This window comes from Lactuca saligna, chromosome 4 (assembly GCF_052625555.1).
Source record: "Lactuca saligna cultivar CGN05327 chromosome 4, ASM5262555v1, whole genome shotgun sequence".
NCBI classification, from domain to species: domain Eukaryota; kingdom Viridiplantae; phylum Streptophyta; class Magnoliopsida; order Asterales; family Asteraceae; genus Lactuca; species Lactuca saligna.
This window is the reverse complement of record NC_136420.1, coordinates 284,571,021-284,594,177: the sequence shown is the minus strand read 5'-3', so window position 1 is coordinate 284,594,177 and position 23,157 is coordinate 284,571,021. Positions and strand designations below refer to the sequence as shown.

The window sequence follows — 23,157 nt, the reverse complement described above, 5'->3', positions numbered from 1 at the left end:
CTCTCATGGATCTCCATGCACAAACACATGTTTCCATTCACCTATCACTTCACTCCTTTCTCTTCCCCCTCTTTCTTTTCCCTTCGGCTGAGAGTTTCCACACACACACACCCATCTCACAAAAATCTCTCTAAACCACTCAAGACTTCTCTCTTCCTCTCCATTCAAAATCTCGAAATTTTGCTTGTGTTTCAAGAGGATTTTACAAGATAATCATCATCCTTTGGTAAGTTTTTCCATGTCTAAGTTACAAAAATCCCCTCTCATATAAGATCACTTATTCTAAACAAGTTTTTTTTTTGGTGATCATACTCCTAGAAAACTCCATAAACTCGAGATCTTCATCAAGGGGTGCTAGGGCCAAAAATCACCAAACTTTCTTCCATCTCTTCTTCAAAAACCGAAACCACACCCTAAGGTGAGCTTCATACTCCCTATCTTTCAGTTTTATAAGTTTTGTGGGGGGGGGGGGGATATACAAGTGAAAGTGTAGATCTATATGTGTTTTGTATGCCTTGTATGATTTCTATGCTTATATGTGTGTTTTTGTGTGTTTATGATGTTGGATCTAACTATAAGCCCCTAAAAATCGAGATATACTTTATGATAAACGATACTAGCATCAAATATATTTCTACATACAAATTATTCCAAGAAAAATAGCTAAGTGGCTTAATAACATATTCTTTGGGCTAAAAAATCAATTTTTGGATATAAAATGTTAAAAATATAAAGTTAAAGGGCCCAAAATGAGATATTATGAATTCTGATGGATTAGAAGAGTCAAAACAGTTTCAATAAAGTATTTTCTGGAAATATACTCTTTTGGAGGGTTGAAAATATAAATTTCAAGCTTAATGGGCTAAAAATGACATTTTCGGCCCAATAGGGCCCAATATGCGAAATTTTCTGTTTTGAAGGGCCAAAACTGTATTTTTCTGTAAAACAGTGGACTATTAGTGTTCTAAGTCCTTTTCAAGGGTTAAAAATGCTTTCATAATTAAAGAGGACCAAAGTTGTAAAAAATTTCCAATTTGGGCCAAAAATGTAAAAATTGCGAAAAAAGAGGGGCTACAACCGAGAAAACTGCATTTTCAGGGACTAAAGCTGTTTTCAACTAAGAATATGATGAAAAATGTCAATTGCAATAAGTTTTGGTGTTAAAATGACAAGAAAAATGGTTTAAGGACTAAACCGGAAATTTATTTATTCCAAGGGTTGAAAAAGTAAATTTACCAAACAAAGAGGAGTTGTAAACAGAAATTTTTCAATGTTAATTCAATACATCCGTTGTGATCAAATAATGGCACTACGACTATCGACGAATTTCAATACACAACAACACCAAAAATCGTTATCAAACGAATTGATTCGGTCTCGAATCAATAACAAACCCGAAACTACTAACACGACGATCACTCGATTCATACAAGTAATATTCGGGAATTCAATACACATGTGAGAGTGCACAGACGTCGACGCACCATCTTTGGGCCCAAAGTGTAAAATCTTGTTTGTTGGGCCTAGCTAGCCCAATAACCTGATCTTTAGGCCCGAAGACTTCAACCTTACGAGTTGTTGGGTCTTACATGATCCAACACAACGTAAAAGGACTTTCAATGGCTTTTATACTATTGGTCCCCAAGGGTCCTTTGGTACTGCTATTAAAGTCGATAGTTCACCAAATGCGAGTCGGGCCAAGGGTTCTTCGCATTCACTATAGCCTCGACCGACTAATGGGATTATTGAGATCTTCGTGCCCTCTCTTCTCCTCGGTCGTGGGGCTACACGAAGTCAGGGCGGTTGGGTTATGTGAATAGTACGAACGACGCCTACGGGATCGTTAGTATAATTGTAAACTGGTCATTTGTGTAACGCCTGTTTATAATAATTCACCATGCGCAATAATCCGACGTCGCCGGGAATCAATGACTTCACATGCCGCGATGGTACAGCAACTACATGGAATTCAAAGTGTTAGGAAAACATCGGGTTTTCCTAGGGTATTTTTTTTATACATACAGTCTCGAAATGTATACAAGTTTAATGAACACTTTTTACAACTATAGAAACAAACAAGCATACTTATGGATCTTCACAAACTTTTTCATAAACTCTTTTCAGAAAATATCGGATTTTCTGGTAGTTTTTCAAAACAATACAAAATGTTGTTGTTTTTTTTTTTTTTTTTTTTAATACCGCTTATGAACTCACCAACATTTCATATGTTGACGTTTTTCAAAATACTTGTATTCTCAGGTAACAAGTAAACCGAAGGAAATGTATTCAGTGATGGCTTGCAGTTTGTTTATCTATGATCGAACAATTTATTTTTGGGAATGTAATATTAAAACAATGTACTCAGTGTAAACCCTACCAGTTGTACTATATTAATGCATGGTGATGAACGATGTTATGTTTCATATATATTCAATGTTATGGTATTCAATTAAGTCACAACAGCCCTCAGACGTTTCCGCCGTCTGGTTTGGGGGTGTGACATGTTGGGGTTGGAAAACTCTTCTATAAACACTAAAATATAATTACAATAGGAGGAGCAACTGTCACACTCAACTATTACAAAAAACCAACCCTCTCACTAACACTTTCACTCTAAGTGTTATACTATCTGTTTCTCTGTATTTGGGATGCATACAACTGAAGAATGTTGCCTTCATTAATTGTGTTCATCATAGGGTGGGAAGAAAAACTTGTCTTGTAGGTTTCATTTTGTCAACAATGATGGCTACTGTAGCTTTAGAGGCTAGAACACAACATTGCATTCGCCGTTTGATGCAAAACCCTAAAAACCTGCACATAAGTTGTCTCTGGTGATTGTGTTTGTAACTTTGTTTTTTTAGACTTAGAGTGTAATGATTTATGCTTCTTGCTTTGACTTGACATGGATAAAGCCAAAGTGTGTCTCAGTTGACAAAAAGATTGTAGTTTATAAAGTTAAAGATATCTCATATGCGTGTATGAAAATGGTTATATATGGTAATAATTACATCTTATAATTGTGTTGAAACAAAGTATTTGCATCATTAGTATGTGTGAATATCTTGAAAAAATATAATTTTCCAACAAGAGCAGTTTCCATTGTTTCTTGATCAATGTTCTCGGGTGTTGCTTAAAAAAGGATCTCTGGTTTGAGATCTCGATTCATCCAAGGAGAAAGCAAAGGAATTGACTACAAAGAGAGGTAATTGATTCATCTCTTGCCAGTTTAATTTATGGTTTCAAGAAATTACTGAATATGAGATCATGATGGATTTGATGTAATACAAAAATACACCATAATCCAACAGTAGCGTCCAAAGATTTGTGGATATGACATGGATTTAAATTCCTAAACTACAATCCTTCAAATCCAAATATGCCTTCAAAACCACAACAATGGTAGTCCCACACAACACTATCTTTTCATGTAGACATGAAAACTTCAAGGGATTTCCAACAACTTTAATTATGTAAGTACCCTGAAAAATGCATTAAAACAAACATCTCCTGATCAATACTTAAGAACTAACTTCCAACATACCCAAAAATCATAACGTTCCAAGAACATAGTCTCTTTGAGGCATTCTATCGAACAATTTATGGGCATGCTCCATGTTCGAACACTTTATGGGCATCTAGATTAAACAATTCGTAATGAAAACAGTGTGTTCGATTATTTTCCATGATAAGAGCCTTTTGATGTGAACATTGTTGGTATATGTTGGAGAATGTTCATTCACTGAAGTGGTCAAGGATTTGGCGATCGTATGTATCTGGGTAGAGTATTGTTTGGGAAAAAACAGGACAACGACACTAGGAAAGCAGAAGTGAGAGATGTTGTTTGACATGAACATCTGAACCCCAGATTGTCCATAGTGAAAATGGACCACCGAAAAGATTGCGGATTTCCACATTTGCAGAGCATCTGTGCACTTATCAAACTCCTCTGATGTTTTCTCTAAAACACGGATGATTTTGATGGATTTTTGAAGTTGTGCAAGATGATAGTAGCAGCTGGTGGAAGAAGTGGAAGTCGCCCGGGTGTCAGAGTTTGCTAGTGGAAGTGGGAGAACCGATCGGGTGGAAGAAATAAGAACTGTGGGGGTGAGGTGGGGTGGTATGGTGGACTATATTCTATCTAGACAAAACTGTAAATATGGTCCTTGTCGTATGTAAAAAAAATATTGGATAAGGTCCAAAAAGTTTCCGAATTACATGAAAGGTCCAAAATCAAGAATTTCATATGGTTTTAGTCCATTTTTTTCTGATAAACTTGAAATGACGATTTTACCATTTTTATTTATTTTTTTGTATTCTTTTTCATATTATTGTAAAACCCTTTATTAAAACAAAAATAAAAAATAAAAACATTGTGTCTATCTACCCCATCCCATTAGTGACCTCTCTCTCTCTCTCTCTCTCTCTCTCTCTCTCTCTCTCTCTCCACCTTGTTCATAATTCTGGTCTAAAAAACTCTATTATCTGTACCATCTTCTCCGTCAACAACACTGACCCAACCCTACTCTCTTTAAGAAATCAACTCCATCTTCCTTTTATCTCTCTCACTCATCATCATCAAGCATAGATCTATTAATCGATGAAGCTTCCGGAGAAGACGAAACAACGATGGTCTCCGCTGGAACTAGGGTTTTCAGAGTCGCCACTACTAGGGTCTCGTTTGAAGAGGGTGGTGTTGGGTAAGGGTTTGATCGACATTTGAGATGTCGGTGGCTGACTGCCCATCCTCATTAGATTATTCAACAACTATGAGTGTTTCACGGTCGAACCTGCAATTGTTTGTAAGCCTCAACACCATAATCAAGGTGTAATTGTTTGTGAGTCTCAACTGTAAACATGTGTGTTGAATCTGAAATCAAGGTGCACTAACTTTCTGAGATAATCCCATCTTTCTTCAACATATAAACAAACATACACACTTAAAATAAATGTATTTTGTTGATGATTTTCTATGGTTACGAAGTTTGTTTAAGCTTATCTTTCTAACGAACAATTCACTGGTGGTTTGATTTTGAAATTGAATCAAAATGTTAATTGATTTGTTGGCAAAATAAATGAAAGATTGAAGATCTCTTGTTTTGCATGATTTTTTTTTTATCAATATGCAACATTGAAGATTTATAACAATTATTTTGTCAATGAGTTTGATCAAATATTGATTTGTATTTTGATCAAGTTTATTGATAAAATGAATAAGTCACCATGAAGCTGACTCGAAAGTGTGTATGTATGAGAGTGTATGTTTATTGTGGTGACCAGAGAAAGATGGATGGGTCCATTATTATTATTATTATTATTATTATTATTATTATTATTATTATTTAATTTTTAATTAATTAAAGATTAAAATAAATATGAAAAATACAAAAAAGGGCAAAACAGTCATTTCAAATATTTTTGGACTTAAACCACAGGAAATTCTTTATTTTGGACCTTTCATGCAGGTCGGAAACTTTTGGATCCTATCCAAAGTTTTTTGCATACCAAAAGGACCAATTTTGCATTTTTTTTCTTCTATTTAATATATATATATATATATATATATATATATATATATATATATTATTATTATTATTAAACGACACTTAATATTTTTATTTATAGAAAAATTATGTTCGTTTATATGGTTTTGTAAAATAAACTAGGTGATAAGCCTGACACGAAGCCCCTACAGTTGGTGTTTTTTTTAAGCAAAATCAAAACCTAAAAGCATCTATGCATCTTAGCAAAATCCAATGAACACTATTCCTAAATCCAAACCCAAAAATTGGTGCGTTTTGTATAAGGGGTTGCATGTGCATTTTACAAGTTCTTTTGGACATTTGATGTTTTGTAATATAGCCCCGCTAACTACTTGCTTGTAGTATATTTTTGTTCATTATGAACATACTATCAACCTCATATACCTGAAGATATAAAGGGGCAGGGGGTAGGGGAGTTATGGAAGGGGCAGGGGAAGAAGAAGGTGTTGTGATATCAGTTTCTTACAGGTTATCTAAAAGGGGTGAACATTTCTCTGATGGATTGTTACTTATGTGATATCCATATCTTATATCAAGTACGTAAAAAAAGTATATCTAAATTTATCACTTTTGTGATATTTCAGATATCAGGTAAGTAAAAAAGTATATCTAAATTTATCACTTTTGTGTTATTTCAGATATCATGTAAGTAAGAAAGATATATTAAAGTTTAGCACTTATGATGTAACATCCCAAAATCGAGACCCAAAATTTTTTGTTTAATGATATTACTTATAAAAATAGTTTACGCAAACATCCTTGTTGTCATTTCAAAACATCAAATCACAGATCACAAGTCTCAAAAACCATAACATATAATGGTAAAATATCAAAGTACAATCCTAGGGTTCTCACAGCGGAAATCATGTGTATACGATGCACTGCTACCCTACCGGCTCCTTCCCCTTAGCTGAAGAAGTACCTGAAACCAAATGTAAAAACGGTACGCACGAAACTTAGTGAGTTCCCCCATCATACCACATACCATGCAATCATACATTCTGTCGGGCAATTCTGGGGTGCCCGACCTACCCATGTCAAACCACTCTAGGGTGTTGACCTACCCATGTCAAGTCGTTTTGGGGTGCTGACCTACCTGTGTCACGCCATTTTGGGGTGCCTACCTACCCTCCAGTCTATCTCACCCAGTCACAAGGACTATTTCACCCCTACTACTATCACATAATAACATATGATAAACATACTGTCAGACATATCTGGGGTGTCCAACCTACCCTTCGGTCCTAACGACCAAATCGGGGGACTATTCCCCTCCTACTACCATTATCACATATAACATATCATGCTAACACATATCAGGTAGTAGCAAACCAGACAATTATCACAAAGACAATCATCTCAACTATAATCAATTACTGGTGGGCCGACCTTGGTGCCTTAGACCCACTTCTATTGGAAGGTAACTTACCTAAATGTCGTGTAGTGTCTGTACTGTCCTCGGTATGAAAACCAACTCTCCCCGACACCCCAATCCCTACACGACAACTTTCTCGGTTATCAATTCATACTCATAAGCCTTACAAGGGTCACTCAAGTCCAAGACAAAGTTAAAGTCAAAACCTTGGTCAAAGTCAACTTTTGGTCAAAGTGAACATTTGGTTAACTAGACTCATCGAGTTGGTTCACTAACTTGTCGAGTCCCCTCGTCCACGAAAATCTACAACCTTGTCCCTACTTGTCGAGTCTAGCAAGTGCTCGATGAGTTCGCCTTCAACAACACCTCGGACCTTCTTCAACCGACTCGTCGAGTTCCTCCTTGAACTCGTCGAGTCCATCTTCATCCATATGTAGGTGTTCAGTATATGACTCGTTGAGTTCTTCTTGAACTCGTCGAGTCCATCTTCATATGGTTGGGACATTGCCTTGGACTCGCCGAGTCTGTTCATCCACTCGCCGAGTCCTTTGATCTTCAAGTCCATGACAAACCCATAACAGGCTGAGTGTTCCTTCCACTCAACCAAAGACCATTACCAGAAGACTTTTGGGGAAAACAGCGACCCGGCTCGCCGAGTCCATCTTTGTCTAAAACTATATAGTTGATTATAATGGGTCTTAATGCATCAAAACCATAGATCTGACCTCCTAGGGTCCATTTCATACGTAAAGCTACGAACTTGATATCCATGCATGGGGTTTTTGGCTCCAAAATCCATGAAAAGGGGCTTATAAGATGCATGGGCTTCCTATGCCCATAAAGTTGGCACCTTTATGCCATAGGAACCCTCACAAGATCCGAAGTGTAACTTCATGATACAAACTCAATCCGAATATGGCCTTATAAATGTCCCAAAATGATAAGATCTAAGCCCTAGAGGAGATCTATCAAATGAGAAGTCAAGGTTGAAGCTTTTTACCTTGAATGGGATGGAAATAAGTCAAAACCTCTGGATCTACTAGTCTTCTATTGATATTCCAAGCTTCCTTCTCTTCTTCAAACTTCAAAGCACCACAAAACACACAAAAATGGCTCAAAATCACCCAAGCAAGGTTAGGGTTTCAATCTAGGGCTTCTCGGAGTTGGGAGGGGTGATGGAGGTTGGTTTGGGACGAGATAAAGTGTTTAAATAGGGTGCAAACCCTAAACATTAGGGTGTTGTCTAGACAGCTCCTACTCGTCGAGTCGGTCCCCATAATCGTCGAGTAGATCACTAAAACCCCCACATAATGTCGAGTCTAATCGACGAGTTGGGCCTCCAACTCGTAGAGTCCCAGAGTAGAATACCAAAATACTTGAATTTAAATGTGTACCAGGAACCAGGTGCTACAAATAAGGCCAAATATATTATTCATAAACTAGCATGTGAGTCACAGATTCATAAACCAAGTCATAACAGACAACACATGTGGCTATTTTAGGGAAACTTACTTGAGCTCGGGTGATTGCACGCATCACACACATTGTTCTTTTCAAAGTTCTTTTCCTTTTTTAGCTTCCTTTTCAAATTCCTTTTCGTAAAAATGGTTTTCTTTTGGAAAATTTCATACCAAGTCCTCACTCTGAGTCCAGACACACCTGAGAGTGTGCCCGAATCCCTCAAACCAAGGCTCTGATACCAACTTGTAACGACCTAAAAATCAAGGGTAAAAATTTCGTTCTTAATATAACTAAAACATTAATACCATTTAATTCAAACATTTCAAATCATAGTCAAGTAAATCATCTACCAGAGTTTATCCCAAAATCATTCATTGTGGAAATCGTAAGTGTGTGTGCTGCGATCAATCCGAGCTCTTCCTTTCCAAAATGATGATACCTGAAACCATAAACAAAACCTGTAAGCATGAAGCTTAGTGAGTTTCCCAGAGCATACCATACACACAATACACATATCACATATCTTGTCAGCTATAAAATCTACCTGTATCACAATTCCTACTAGCTATAGAATCTACATATAACACATAAGCCACACATACAAAAACCTGTAACAATGCCATGGGCTACCCCACATGGTCTTTACCTAGGACTGCCATGGGCTACCCTACATGGTCTTACATCCAATGCCATGGGCTACCCCACATGGTCTTTACCTAGGACTGCCATGGGCTACCCCACATGGTCTTACATCTAATGTCACGGGCTCCTCCAAGGGTCTTCCATGCAAGTATCACAAAGACAATTAGCATAACACATATCATATAATCACTAGCATACCACTCAGCATAAAGCTAACTATCATACCACATATCTATACTACAAATATTGTACCACATAACATAAAATCGGCCGACCTTGGTGCCTTAGACCCATTGGTATGGTGAAAAGACTCACCTCTTACTGCTGAAGTCCCGTAGACAAAAACCCAGTTGTTGGATGACATATTCTCGAACTGTCAATATCAAAACATCGCCTAATTAATAATTGGGCTCCAACACAAAAATCATAAGTCCAAGCTCGGGTTAAAAGGTTGCTTTACCCCTATCTTAGCTTGGTTCAACTCAAGTCCCAAATTTAAAGGCCTAAAATTTAAACTATGAATCAAAGCCCAACATATGACCAATTTTCCAAATTAGTCCCAAACCTTTACATGGTATTATTCTAAGGCCCGACTATTTAGTCCGGTCCAAACATTTGGCATTTCAAGTGGCCCAACATCTCATAATCATGAAGGCCTAAATATGGCCCATCTATGGACCATTTTTCCAAATTGGAACCAAACCCTCACATATGGGCCTTACCCTAAAGTCCATCTAATTATTCTAGTCCATTTGATTATTCTTGGATGACCCATTTATAACCCAATCATCAAAGCCCAATGGAAAGGTCCAACTTAAGGCCCAAGTGAAATTAGGTTTTCACATAAAATAACGATTAGAGTTAAGTGTTTCTCACTTAACCCATTAAGGACTTAACCCACTAAGGACTTAATCTACTAAGGACTTAATCCATTAAGTCTAATATTGCTTAGATTAATTTCTGCCAATGATTATTATTTAACATTTCAAGTTATTAAATAATTCTCGTGTGTGTCCCGATAAATTCTCAAAATTATGGTTTTATTGGCATTAGGGTTTCCAACCCAAATACTAGCCCATTTATCAATTTGTTGGGCCTTTAGGTCAATTAGGGCTTTATTGGGTCTATTAGGCCCATTAGAATATCATTAAGCCCATTAGTCACATGCTTGGGATTATAGGTCCATTAAGCTTCATTGGGTCCATTAGGGCCTACAAGGCCAATTAGGGTTTCAAGTAGGGGTAGCAAATCGGGCAGTCGTGCCGTGTTTTTATCTAACACGACATGACACGAATTATTTTCCCTCAACCCGAACACGAAACGAAACGATATCGTGTTTGTTTTCGTTAACACGAACACGAAAAAAAAAAAAAAACACGAAAACACGAAAAAACCGATAACACGAAATAATTTACCAAAAAAAAAACAATTCCATAATGTCATTCATAGTTCTTGCAAAAAAAGTTAAATTAAACATAACAAATACACATTTAGTGACAGAAAATAACATAAAACGTCATAAAATTTTGCTAAATGTCTTCAAGCTTGTGACTCCATTTCTTCATGTGTACCATTAGCATTGTTATCAAACTTCATAACATCTTCGGTAAGATCTTGTAAACATAACTCTTCATCACCTACAAACAATATTAAAAACATATTAAAAATATTAAATACTTTATACAAATGTTTCAAGAAGAATACAAATTACCTTTAATCCCAAACAACCAATCTTTTGCACAAATTAGAGCTTCAACATTTTCATGTTTCAACGAACTTCGATATTGATCAAGAATACGACCACCATTACTAAAGGCTGATTCGGATGCCACTGTGGAAACGGGGATGCTCAAAATATCTCGAGCCATGGAAGCAAGTTCCGGATAACGATATTGATGAGCTTTCCAAAAAGAAAGTACATTTATATCTTCAGTTATGTCACTTCTTGGCTCATCTAGATACATCTCTAATTGTGATTTTTGAGACAAAGCAAACTCCTTAGTTTCATACACTGTGAACTCCTATGAAAACATAAAATTAATTAGTATAAATTAAAAAAACTTATGAAATAAACTAATTATATAAAAAAATTAATTAGTAAAAACAACTTCTTACTTGTAGCATTTCTCTCGTGCTTTTACTAAGTGTTGTGTCATCTTTCTTTTTGTAAACACTTTTACTTGAATTACTTGTTGAAATGGTTGATGCTCTATAAGCCATGGGTGATTCAATAACGTATTCACCAAATAGATCATGTAACTTCTCCCGAATACAATCACTATGCTCACGAAAACTGCTTCCATAGAGTTTTTTGTAAGTAAACTCAACATATTGCATTTTATAACGTGGATCCAAAACTGCAGCCATGGCCAAAATTGGACTATACTCGGACCAATATTTAGAGAACTTCTCATACATTTTGCAAGCCATTATCTTTATAAACGTATCCGAACTTTCTATTTCTTCTTTTAAATTTCTTACAACCGTGGAAACTGAAGGAAAATATAAGTTTGCTGTGCAATACTTATTTCCAGAAAAAATGCATGTGACTTCATAAAATACTTCCAAAAATTTGAAAATCTTTTCTAATTTGCCCCATTCTTCATTACTTGGACAATCTAAGTAATTAGAATCACTTAGTGCTAAACGGAAAAAAGCACGACGATAAAAAAGGGCACTTTCAATCATAAGAAAAGTAGCATTCCATCTTGTTGGAACATCTTGTCGCAAGCCTTTATTTGGATTCAAATTAACCTGTTTCACACAATTCAGAAAGTTTCTTTTCCTTACTGAAGATCCCTTCACGTACTTGATAGATTCTCTAATTTTGACAATCCCTTCATCAATAGCCTTCAAGCCATCTTGCACAACTAAATTTAACACGTGAGCACAACATCGAACATGAAAATAATCTCCGTTACTATGAAGTGCACCTTCATTACATAATTGACCTTTTAGGAGATTGACAAAAGTATCATTACTTGCAGCATTATCTAACGTGATTGTAAACAACTTTTTATCAATCCCCCAATTGGTCAATAAAGTAGATATTGTTTCGGTCAAACATACACCATTATGTGGAGGTGGCATATATTGAAAGTTCAAAATTCTTTTTTGCAACTTCCACTCCTCATCAATAAAGTGAGAAGTAACACACAAGAAACCATCTGTGTTAATAGAAGACCACAAATCAGCAGTTAATGAAATTCGACCAGGAAGTAACTCAAACAATTTCTTGAGTTTTCCTTTTTCTCTTTTAAACAAATTCAGCGCATCTTCTTTAGCGGTGTTTCTAGTAATTGTGGTAACTTTTTCATTTAAGTAACTAAAGATTTCTCTAATACCCTCATACTCTACAAACCTAAAGGGAAGGTCATGCTTGACAATAGCTTCACTAATAAGTTCACGGAATCTTTCGGGTTTAAAAGCTGTGGAATTTATTGAAATTGAACCACCTGATTTTGCAAAAATGAATTGTGCTATGTCACTTTTGTCCCTTCTTGGACACTTTGCAATGTGATTTCTCAAGCTACCTGTCCCATTTTTTGTTTCACAAATGTATCTTTTTTTTTGCACTTATCACATTCAGCCCTTTCCCTACCATCTGCACCAATTGGAAGTCTAGTATAATACTTCCATACCTCAAACCACCTTTCCCTTTCCATTTTTACATGATCTTCTTCACCCTCTACTTTAACATCTACCTCCACAACATCAATGTCATGAGCTTCTTCTTCAAGTTCTACATCCTAAAATAAAAAAGGAAGGTCTTTTTCAGAAATTATATAATTTAGATGGGGAAAAGTTTAAAAAAATAATAAAATATCTGAGGAGCTACAGTTGCAGAATGTGTATCTGTTTTATTAAGCTTTGCCTTTTTTGTATTATGTGTTTTATCAAGCTTTGCCCTCTTCATGTCGATTTTCTTATCAAACTGTTTGAAATAAAAATTGGAAACAAATATTTAAAAGAAAGCTGCAATATGAAACTAAGAAAGCAATCAGAAGCAAAATATGGAATGTACAGTTTATTAAAATAACAACAAAATTCAGAGTAATTAAGAAGACTAGAAGTATAAGTAAAATCAAGTATCTCAGAAACAAGTATGGAGCAATATTAGAAGTAATCAAGAGATAAGATGTATACAACTTCTCCTTATTGCAAAATCAATCAAGAATTATCACAGAAATATTTTTATTTTCTTTTTGTATAAGAAACTACAAAAAAAGCAAGTGACAAATTATTGAGTGCACAAATGTTTAGTGCTATTACGTATTTGCGTACTTAACGATATCACAATTCACAAAAGTCATTTTCTAAGTAACCAGTTGCAACATTCTTTGAAAATTAAATAATAAAATTACCTTTCTTGCGTCAATTGTCGTTGAGATTTGAGAAGCAATAAAGCAAGTATATGAGTCAATTGCGATTGTCTGAACGGCTAAACCATAAACGAAACAAGTTTGAGAAGCAAGAATAGGAAACGGCTAGAGCAAATTGGTTTTGCGATCACCGATTGTCGGCTTGTGGTTGAGGGATTGTAGTTTAAAAACAAATAATGAACTGGAGATTCCTTTAACAAAATTGATTGTGTATGGTTTTCAAATAACACCGCCATCAACGGTTTATGGTTCTAGTTCTATTGAGTATTGAGAATGGGGAGATGCAAAACACCGATTAGAATTTCTAAAAGTCTTTTGGGTTTTCAAAGAAGCCGATGGAAAGGCCTAGGTCTTGAATCCTTAATTGTTTAATTATTTTAATGCATAAATTTAAATACCTATTATTATTATTTTATTAAATACCTATCATTTAATAAAGTGTAAAATGGAATTATCGTGCTATTATCGTTTTAGTATTGTTCTATAGTCGTGTTTCATTTCGTTTTAATATCATGTTATAATCGTGTATATATCGTGTTTTAGTTGTGTTGTTATCGTTTCTAATTTGAAACACGAACACGACACGACGTCGTTTTTTTTAAACAACACGAACATGAATTCAAATTTCTATTTCGTCTCAATTTCGTTTCGTGTATTTTTATCGTGTCGTGTCAACTTTTGCCACCGCTAGTTTCAAGCACCCAAACGAATCAAACTCAACAAGACAAGCATACCGCCACCCGACACGGCGGCCGGTGGCGGCAGCCACCACCTCACAGTGGTGGTTAGGGTTCCTTTCTTTCATTATTTCACTTTCTGTTACATTTTACAAGGCTTTACTCTCAAAATAAATACACACTAAACAAAATAAACACACACATATTAATCTAACACACACACACAACCATCTTGGCGGCAGTCGGCGGTAGAGTGCGGCAGCCACCACCTCACGGTGGTGGCAGTGGGGTCTTTCTTCGGATCTCCAACCAAGCAGTGCTCATATAGCCTCAAACCACCACATCATATGAGCACACCACCACCATGCCCACTTCTGGCCGTAAACGAGCCCAGCTACCCCTCCAGGTGGCGCAAATGACGACGATGGTATAAAACGATGGCGACAGCGATGACACATGACAGGTCCAACCGTAACCGGAAATGGAGGGGCGTTTACGGTGGGGAAAATGGTGGCAATCCATCCCGGAAACAATAATCACAGTAGCAGCAAGAGAAGAAAGGGGAATACAGCGTTTACTGCTCGACACCGACAATGGAACACGGTCGAAATCCATCGTAGCAGAAGATGGCGACGCGTCATCAGCAGCAGCAGCACAAGGCAACGGTTCACATCGGAGGCGACATCTCTTCGCCGGTACATTGAAGCAACAACGGCGCCGGATGATCTGGTGCTTCCCGGTAGCTGGTGACTTTGCACTCCGGCTTCAACGGGCGAAGGAACATAACTGGTGGTGGGGGTCGTGAGGCTTGCGACCGCAAACAAGAGAGACAAGGTGGGAGGTAGCGGCCGCTTCTTCTCTTTAGGTTAGGGTTTAGAACCCTTAAATACCCGCTCCTTATAAAAGTTTGCCATAATGGCATAACTGGTCCCTCCCCATAACACTTTTGCATCAAAGGCCCAAAATTTACTCTTTATACCCCTGCTCCCCCAATTCTTTTCATTTTAAGTCAGACATTTACCTTTTTAACCCAACCTCCTGAAATCATTTACAAATTAAGTCTAATACTTACCAAATAGCCCCTTAGCCTCCAAAATCTTTTCAAAATAAATTCCAAAATTACTTTTTAACCCCCGAATGATCCGATTTATAACATTTGGCTTCCCAAAACCAACACACCACTAAATATTATGAATTTATTGCGACTATTCACTCATCCAATTTATCTATTTATTTATTAATTAAATAGGATGTTACATTTTCGGTTAACTTAAGGAACCAAATTTGGTATAACACACAAACCAAATCTAAATGATAAGTATTAATATTAAACTAACAGTGCAAATAAAAAAGTCACACTTAAATTGAACCTTTTTGAAATGCAGCAAGAAGAAATTTTGTTACCCATTATCATTTTGGAGTAAAAGCTAGGTCCTTGACAATGTCATTTGTCAATGCCACTAAAATTGTTGTTATTGGTGGTTTAGTGTAATATATAATTTTTGGAACTATAGGAAAAAATGGAAGTAGAATATAATAGAAAAAACTATTAACAAAAGCACATTGCTATTTATTACATTCTAAAATTTAGTTATTTAATTATGCATGGACTAGGAAAACGGTTGAAGTCACCAATATATTTTACTTTTGAGCACTTAAATTCGGAAAAAGCAAAAAAAAGATGCATACTTTTGAAAATATTTTATTGTTTACAGAAATTACCACTTATATATATGGTAAGACTTCATATTATCTATTTATTTATAAATAAAAATGGACTAAACTCATTATTCAAATTTGAACTCTTTGTTGTAGGAAACTAAATACAAGTAACATCAAGTTACATATGTAATAATGACGTTAAACATAGTTGCTGAAAGCTTATGAGGATTTCATTTCTTTCCATTTACAACACTCTACTTTTACTATTTTTTCTTCCTAATACTTGTACTTTAAAGCAACATGTTATAACAAATAAAGTAATGAAAATAAGTTACTATTTCTACAACAACTATTGCTAAATCTAACGATTTGGATTAGTTACTTTATTGTTTATGTACTACTTTTTATAATATTATAAATTTGCATACAATACGGTAATATATCTAAGAGTAGCCAAGTTTCAATTGGTTTTTGTTCAATTTTGTATAACGACTTAGCATTTTTTTTAAAATATGGCATGGATGATTTAGAAAGAAACTCACGCCCACCAGAATAAACTGTCAAAGCGTACCATAAACAACCAAAACAATTTATCAATAATCTCTTATTTTCTATACTATTAACAAATCTATACCCCACAAAACAGGTTCCTCACCTAGTTTGATATAATTAATAATAAAAATTTTAAATTTTAAAATCTAAAATAAAAAATAGACACATGACATGATATTATATCATTAGAGAAACTTGACCCTAAATAAACCTTTCAAACAAAGACAGTAATTTTGGAGTAAGGTTCAGATTTTGGTTGATAGGTTTGGTCCTACCAAAACTGCTTCCCATGGTCCACTATTCTAGTTTTGCGAATCGCATCTCACTTTCATCGATCATCACACGGCCGGTCGTCTCCGACTTTCACCCAAACGCAACTGGTCAACACTTCTCTCTCGTCTCTACTCTCTCAATCTCCATCAACGATTCTCTTCTCTCGTGTCTCCTCTCTTCTATCCAACACCTCAAGTACCGTTTATACCACCTGCCACCGGTACTAGCTTAATCTCTATCTTAATTTCTATACTTTGCTTGATTTCCTTCTGATTGTAGAGGATATTCAAACATTAAAAAGTTGTAATCTTGCAAAATAGACCATTAGTCTTGATGTATAGAGACCAGTTCAAGAACAGCTTCTGTATAAGAGATTTATTCATGACTGTTTTCCTTGAAACGGCCTAATTTGCCTGGATGATTTTGAAAACTCACTCCGTCTCCGTTCTTTTCAAATTCAAACTTAATATTGGTATCTTTACAATTCCAGATCAAATATTTTCAGTCGTGAAACATTCCTGTAGATCAATGTACATATCGGTTATTCGAAACAATTTGTACCGATTTTGTAATTGAAAACGAGTCGGGTTTGATTTTCAAAAGTCAAAGATGTCGAAATCTTCATTCTTTATCCGATCAGAGCAACATCGGTTTGCTGTGCTGTTTACAGTTTAAAACTTTAATCAAGTCTCTCACTTTTTTGTTGAACTTAGTACGTCTCCTGATGATATGCTTTTAGTTCTTCTGTTTCCAGAATTTTCATATTGTGGAGTTTTACTTCTTTATCATGAGATTGCAGTCTGCTTGAACAAATTAGAACGCCTTAAAATTGTTTAGATGAAAATTTTTCTTCCATCATGTTGTCATCAAATTATTTAAGCAAATTGTTGATTCTTGTTCTACTTTTAACTGGTTGTTGATCATTTTGACCTGCAACAGTGGGGACACAGTATGAGTGCTCTTGAGTAGAGGATATTAATATTGAGATTTAGAATGTTTTATCTGTTAAGTAATTTCATAGAAATTTAATTAAAATTATGGATGTTTAGACAATTGGGTTAACAACTTTGTTGTTTTGAAGTTATATTGATTATTAGGTCTTAGAATTTATTTGAAATTTATGGATTTGATGAATAAGTTGTGTGGAAAACTTAGTTGATAAGAAATTTGTATAAGGGCAATCTGGTATTCTTTAACATCTTGTTTTACTGTGTTCTAGCCTTATCAAATGCGTTTACATAACCTGTCAAATACCTATGTAGAAAATTTGTCCTGTCCAATTCAGTCTCGTGTACCAAACGCTATCTAATTAATTTTGACCAATCAAGAGGTTTCTTCTCCACCAAATTCCAAAGGTTTCCAAAACACACATCATGTTCACCTTATCAGTGCTATATCCATTATGTTCTTAGTATACACCCTTGAGACAATTCATCTCATTCTAGTTTGTTTGCAAGTGTTTCGCATAAATTTTCCCTAACGAAGATTTGATTTTAAAGGATTAACCAAGTATACATTCAATGGCATCTTCTTCAACTTCATCAATTCACAAGAGCTTTAAGTATGATGTGTTTTTGAGTTTTAGAGGTGAAGACACTCGCACGAAGTTTGTGGATCATCTGTATCATGCGCTTCAGCAGAAAAGCATTCGCACTTACAAGGACAACGAAAAAATCAAAAAAGGAAAAAAGATTAGTGAAGAGCTCATCGAATCCATTGAAGACTCAAAATTCTACATCATTGTTTTCTCCAAGAACTATGCCTCTTCATCCTGGTGCTTGGATGAACTCATGAAGATAATGGAATGTCATAGAACAACTGAGCATACTGTGTACCCCGTCTTCTATGATGTGGAACCTTCTGAAGTCCGCAAACAAAGTGGGGCAGTTGAAGAAGCCTTTTCCAAACATGAAAATGAAGAAGCTGCTGGGAAATGGAGAGAGGCTCTGAAAGAAGCAGCAGATCTGGCTGGGTGGGAGTTGAAGAATACTGCTAATGGGTAATTCATTCATCACATCTATGCAATAATTTTATGTTTTCCCTGGATCTAAAAAGCTCGTAAATGACCTCTTAGATTGCCAAATTTTTACTCAAACTTTGCGTCTTGTTGAAAAGTTAACCATGAGATATGATTGTACAACTATGTTATGTTGCATATTGAGTTCTATGTTATAGACTTGAAAGTAACAGGTCATGTGGGATTACGAGTATGTTAATTGAATCTTCCTGAAAATACAGGCATGAAGCTAAGTTCATTCAAAAAATCGTTGAAGAGCTTTCACTAGAGCTACATTCCATTAGTTTCAACATTGATAAAAAGTTGGTAGGAATGGAATCCAGGATGAAGGAAGTTGTTTCATCTTTAAGAATTGGTTTTGATGATGTTTGCATGATGGGCATTAAGGGGATGGGAGGTGGTGGGAAGACTACTTTGGCTAGAGCTGTTTTCGATCAAATATCCTTTCAGTTCGAAGGTAAAAGCTTTGTTGAAAATGTCAGGGAAGTTTCAACTGCTTCTTTTTCCGGTTTGAAGACATTGCAAAATCAAATCCTTTCAGATGTCTTAAACGATAAAGGCATCAATGTAAATAGTGTTTATGATGGGAAGCACGTGATAAAGAGGATGATGCCTAATAGGAAGGTTCTTGTTGTTCTAGATGATGTGGACCATATAGACCAACTTGAGGCATTAGCGGGCGAGCCCAATTGGTTTAAGCCGGGAAGTAGAATTATTATTACAACAAGAGATGAGCAAGTGCTATTAGCATACCGAGTGAATGTGATTTGTGATGTCAATCTCTTATCATTTAATGAAGCAATTTGCCTCTTCAGTAGGTATGCATTTGGTAAAGAGATCCCGGTTCATGGTTACAATGAGCTATCTCGACAAGTTGTATGCTATGCTGCTGGTCTTCCCTTAACGATTAGAGTTTTGGGTTCGTTTCTTTGTGGTAAAAATGAGCTTGAATGGATAGATGCCCTAGAAAGACTAAAAACGATTCCGGAAACAGAAACTTTGAAAAAATTGGAAATAAGTTATATTGCTCTAGAGGAAGATTACAAGGAAATATTTCTAGATGTTGCATGCATCTTGAAAGGTTGGCGGAAAGACTTGGCAATCAAAGTGCTTGAGAGCTGTGGATTTCATGCTAGAAATGGTTTAAGAGTTCTTGAGCAAAAGTCTCTCATATTTTTCGATGATAAGCGTGTGCAAATGCATGACCATATTGTAGAAATGGGCAAGAATATTGTTCGTCGTGGGCACCCGAATAAGCCTCACAAACATAGCCGTTTGTGGATTGAAGATGAAATTCAAGAGATATTGGCTAATGATTTGGTAAGTATCAAGTGTATTTGTAAGTTTGGGAAAAGAAACACATTTTCATTCGTTACGACTTAAGTTTCATGGTGACTTGTTTTTATTTATTTATTACAGGGTACTAAAGCAACAAGATGTATACTAATCCACCATACGAAGCTCGATCCGTATATTCTTATTAAAGGTCTTAGAAAGATGAAGGAACTTAGATTTCTTTATTATGTAGTTGGAAATCATTTCCGGGATTTGGAATTTAATAATAAAGCTATCCTGGACCTTCCAAATGCTTTGCGATGTCTATGTGTGAACTATTATCCTTTTAGGTCTTTACCCACAACATTTCAAGCAAATAATCTTGTGGCACTTGAGATGGTAAACAGCAGAATTGTACAACTTCGGGAAGGGGGAGGAAACAAGGTAGAATTATGGTTGATTGATTGTTTTGCATGATTCATCATAATGTTGTACATCCATTGTTTTGTAATTACACCGATATTCATCTTTTTTTTTTTTTTTGCTTTGCTTCTGTTAGGTTCTTAACAAGTTGAGATTCCTTGACCTCAGTTATTCGCAACGGCTGAATACCTTTGACATTGGGCTTACTCCAAATCTCGAGACCTTGAATCTTCGACACTGTTATGATTTGGTAGAAATTCACTTGTCCGGTGGATGTTTAAATCTCATATCCATCGACCTTAGTAATTCATCAAGGTTGAGGACTCTTGACCTTGGGCTCGCTCCGAATCTCGAGACATTAATTCTTTCTGAATGCCGTGATTTAGTAGAACTTCGCATGCCCAGTCGATGTCTATATCTCAGATCCCTACAACTCACTAATTCAAAGTTGAGGACCCTTGACATTGGGTCGACTCCAAATCTCGAGAATTTAAAACTTGGATATTGTTATTTTTTGGAAGAACTTCACATGGCCGACGAATGCCAAAAACTGGAAAACCTCGACATTAGTTATTCAAATTTAAGGAGCCTTAACCTTGGGCTTAGTCCAAATCTCAGGAATTTAGATCTTAACGGATGCTATAATTTGGTAGAACTTCATACTCCCATTGGATGTCTAAAAAACCTTGCCCACTTGCACCTAAGTGGTTGTTTGGGGTTTAGATCCTTTCAGTTTAATTTAAAGCATTATACTTCTAGTAGAGTGGATGAGTCACTTGAAGTTGGTCCTTTAGCCGAGTTAGACTTGATTGTGGAGTCCGTAGAAAGATGCCCACTTCACCCTGACAATAGCTTGCCAAAGTTTCTCTTTGGTTTAGTTTATAAGGAAGATCGACTCTCATTGACTAGAAATCTTGAGATTCTTATTTCTGTAGGTATGTGTGCTTGCACAAACCTTGAAACGTTTTCAGGAAGGATTTGTGGGTTACGGCGTTTAAAAAATCTTAAACTTGAAGGTAGTATTCTAGAGGTGCCCAAGGACATGGGTCAGTTAGAATGTCTTGAGGAGCTAACTTTATGGCGTACAGATATTAAGCATCTTCCAAATAGCATTTGTATGTTGAAACATCTGAAATCTCTCAAACTTATATCCTGTTTGCTTCTTGAGAAGCTACCCAAGGATCTCGGCCGGTTAGAATGTTTAGAGGACCTAACTTTGTTTTCTTTAGGGATTACACATCTTTCTGAAAGCATTTGTATGCTGAAAGCTCTGAAGTCTCTCAAAATTACGCATTGTAGGCTTCTTGAGAAGTTACCCGAGGATCTTGGCCGATTAGAATGTTTAGAGAAGATAGATTTGTCATATACAACGATTAAACATCTTCCGGATAGCATTTGTATGTTGAAACATTTGAAATTTCTCGAACTTATGTATTGTTGGTTGCTTGAGAAGTTACCTGATGATCTTGGCCGATTAGAATGCTTAGAGAAGCTAAGCCTCAGAGGGTGTAAACTTTTACAAGATATCCCGAATAGCATCTGTATGATGAAATGTTTAAAAGTGTTAGATATAAAAGTTACAAGCATAAGTCATCTTCCACAGAGCATTCTTTTGTTAAAAGGTCTCTGTATTTTTGCACCAAGATGGCTTCTTCAGTCATGTGGGTTTACATCCGAGATACAAGGCAGAGTATACGAAACAGATGTCTACGCAATGGTGGGATGATTTTGAGAAGCTGGGAAGACCTGGAAAAGCCAATTCACAAAAAACTATTGTAACATGTATATACTCTCTCTGTTTTCTATATAGATAATCTTATTTTGATTTGAATTGTAAAATTGATATGACAATAATTTTGATATTTCAGTGAAAATTCAACAATTATATTATAAGCTGTGTCAAAGTATCGGTTTGTTTTGTTTCATTGTTTTTCTTTGCATGTATCCTTGAGCATTTTTTTTTCAACGACCTTTATGTTAGAATAATAACTATTTGATACAAAAACTCGATAATCAATTTTGCTCGAGTTGATTGCTTATAAGTTATTTCAATGAAGTTTCAACTACTCGTGCATAACATGCTAATTAGACTATGTTCGCCGGGAGAACTTAATCACCTAGTAGAATCTTAAATGTCACCTCACTAACCTTAGTATGCAATTATGCACAAGTATGCTTTTTTTTCATGGATAAAATGTTGTATGAAGGAATAATTTGTCCTATGGAAGTATTGTATGAACACAAGTTGTTTCTTTCATCTTATTATGAACATACAAGGAAATGATTATTCCCTCAAAATATTATAATGAATTTGATAGGAATTAGATAGTTAAATACTATAAGGGGTAAAACAGGAAATTCATCTAGGTTTGATACTCCGTATCGGCTCTAGCTTTGGCTATGGGAGAGGGGTTTCCCCTGGAACAATTTCAGATTGTGTAATCGTTCAACATATCAGTTCTATTTCATCATCATCTTCTTTCTTTCAATCTTTCTCTGTTTGATCCTATTTCATCAAACCCTAATTTCTATTCTTCATCAGAATTGTTGCACTAAGCGCTACCGCTTCTTGAGCAAAATTTTGTCTTTGTTGATGTGTATTGTTGTGGTAAGATAATAAAAAGTTTGAATTATTGGGTGTAGTTCAGCATCAAGAACTTCACAAGTATATATAGGAGTCTTGCATCAAAATTTTCCCTTGTTCCCAATCTTGGCGACTAGGGGGAATATGCGTTAGTTGAACTTAATTTGGTCTCTAATAGGGATATCTACTTATGATCTCATCACATTTTTGTTTTGTTTCCAGGGTTATGGTAGAGCATATTTCTCAAAAACCTCTGCTCATACTTGCACAGGGGATGGGAATGCTATGTGTGGA

General features: G+C 35.8%; 1 protein-coding gene across 1 annotated transcript; it reads left to right on the top strand.

Annotated features, from left to right (window-relative positions):
- The first annotated feature begins 16,676 nt into the window (after nt 1-16,676).
- LOC145043716 (TMV resistance protein N-like) lies at nt 16,677-22,143 on the top strand. Its single transcript, XM_078992455.1, has 5 exons — nt 16,677-16,784; nt 18,064-18,563; nt 18,803-19,901; nt 20,001-20,300; nt 20,416-22,143. Exons 2-5 carry the CDS (start codon nt 18,085-18,087, stop codon nt 22,003-22,005), a joined length of 3,468 nt encoding a protein of 1,155 aa, XP_078848581.1. The 5' UTR covers nt 16,677-16,784; nt 18,064-18,084; the 3' UTR covers nt 22,006-22,143.
- The last annotated feature ends 1,014 nt before the right edge of the window (nt 22,144-23,157 follow it).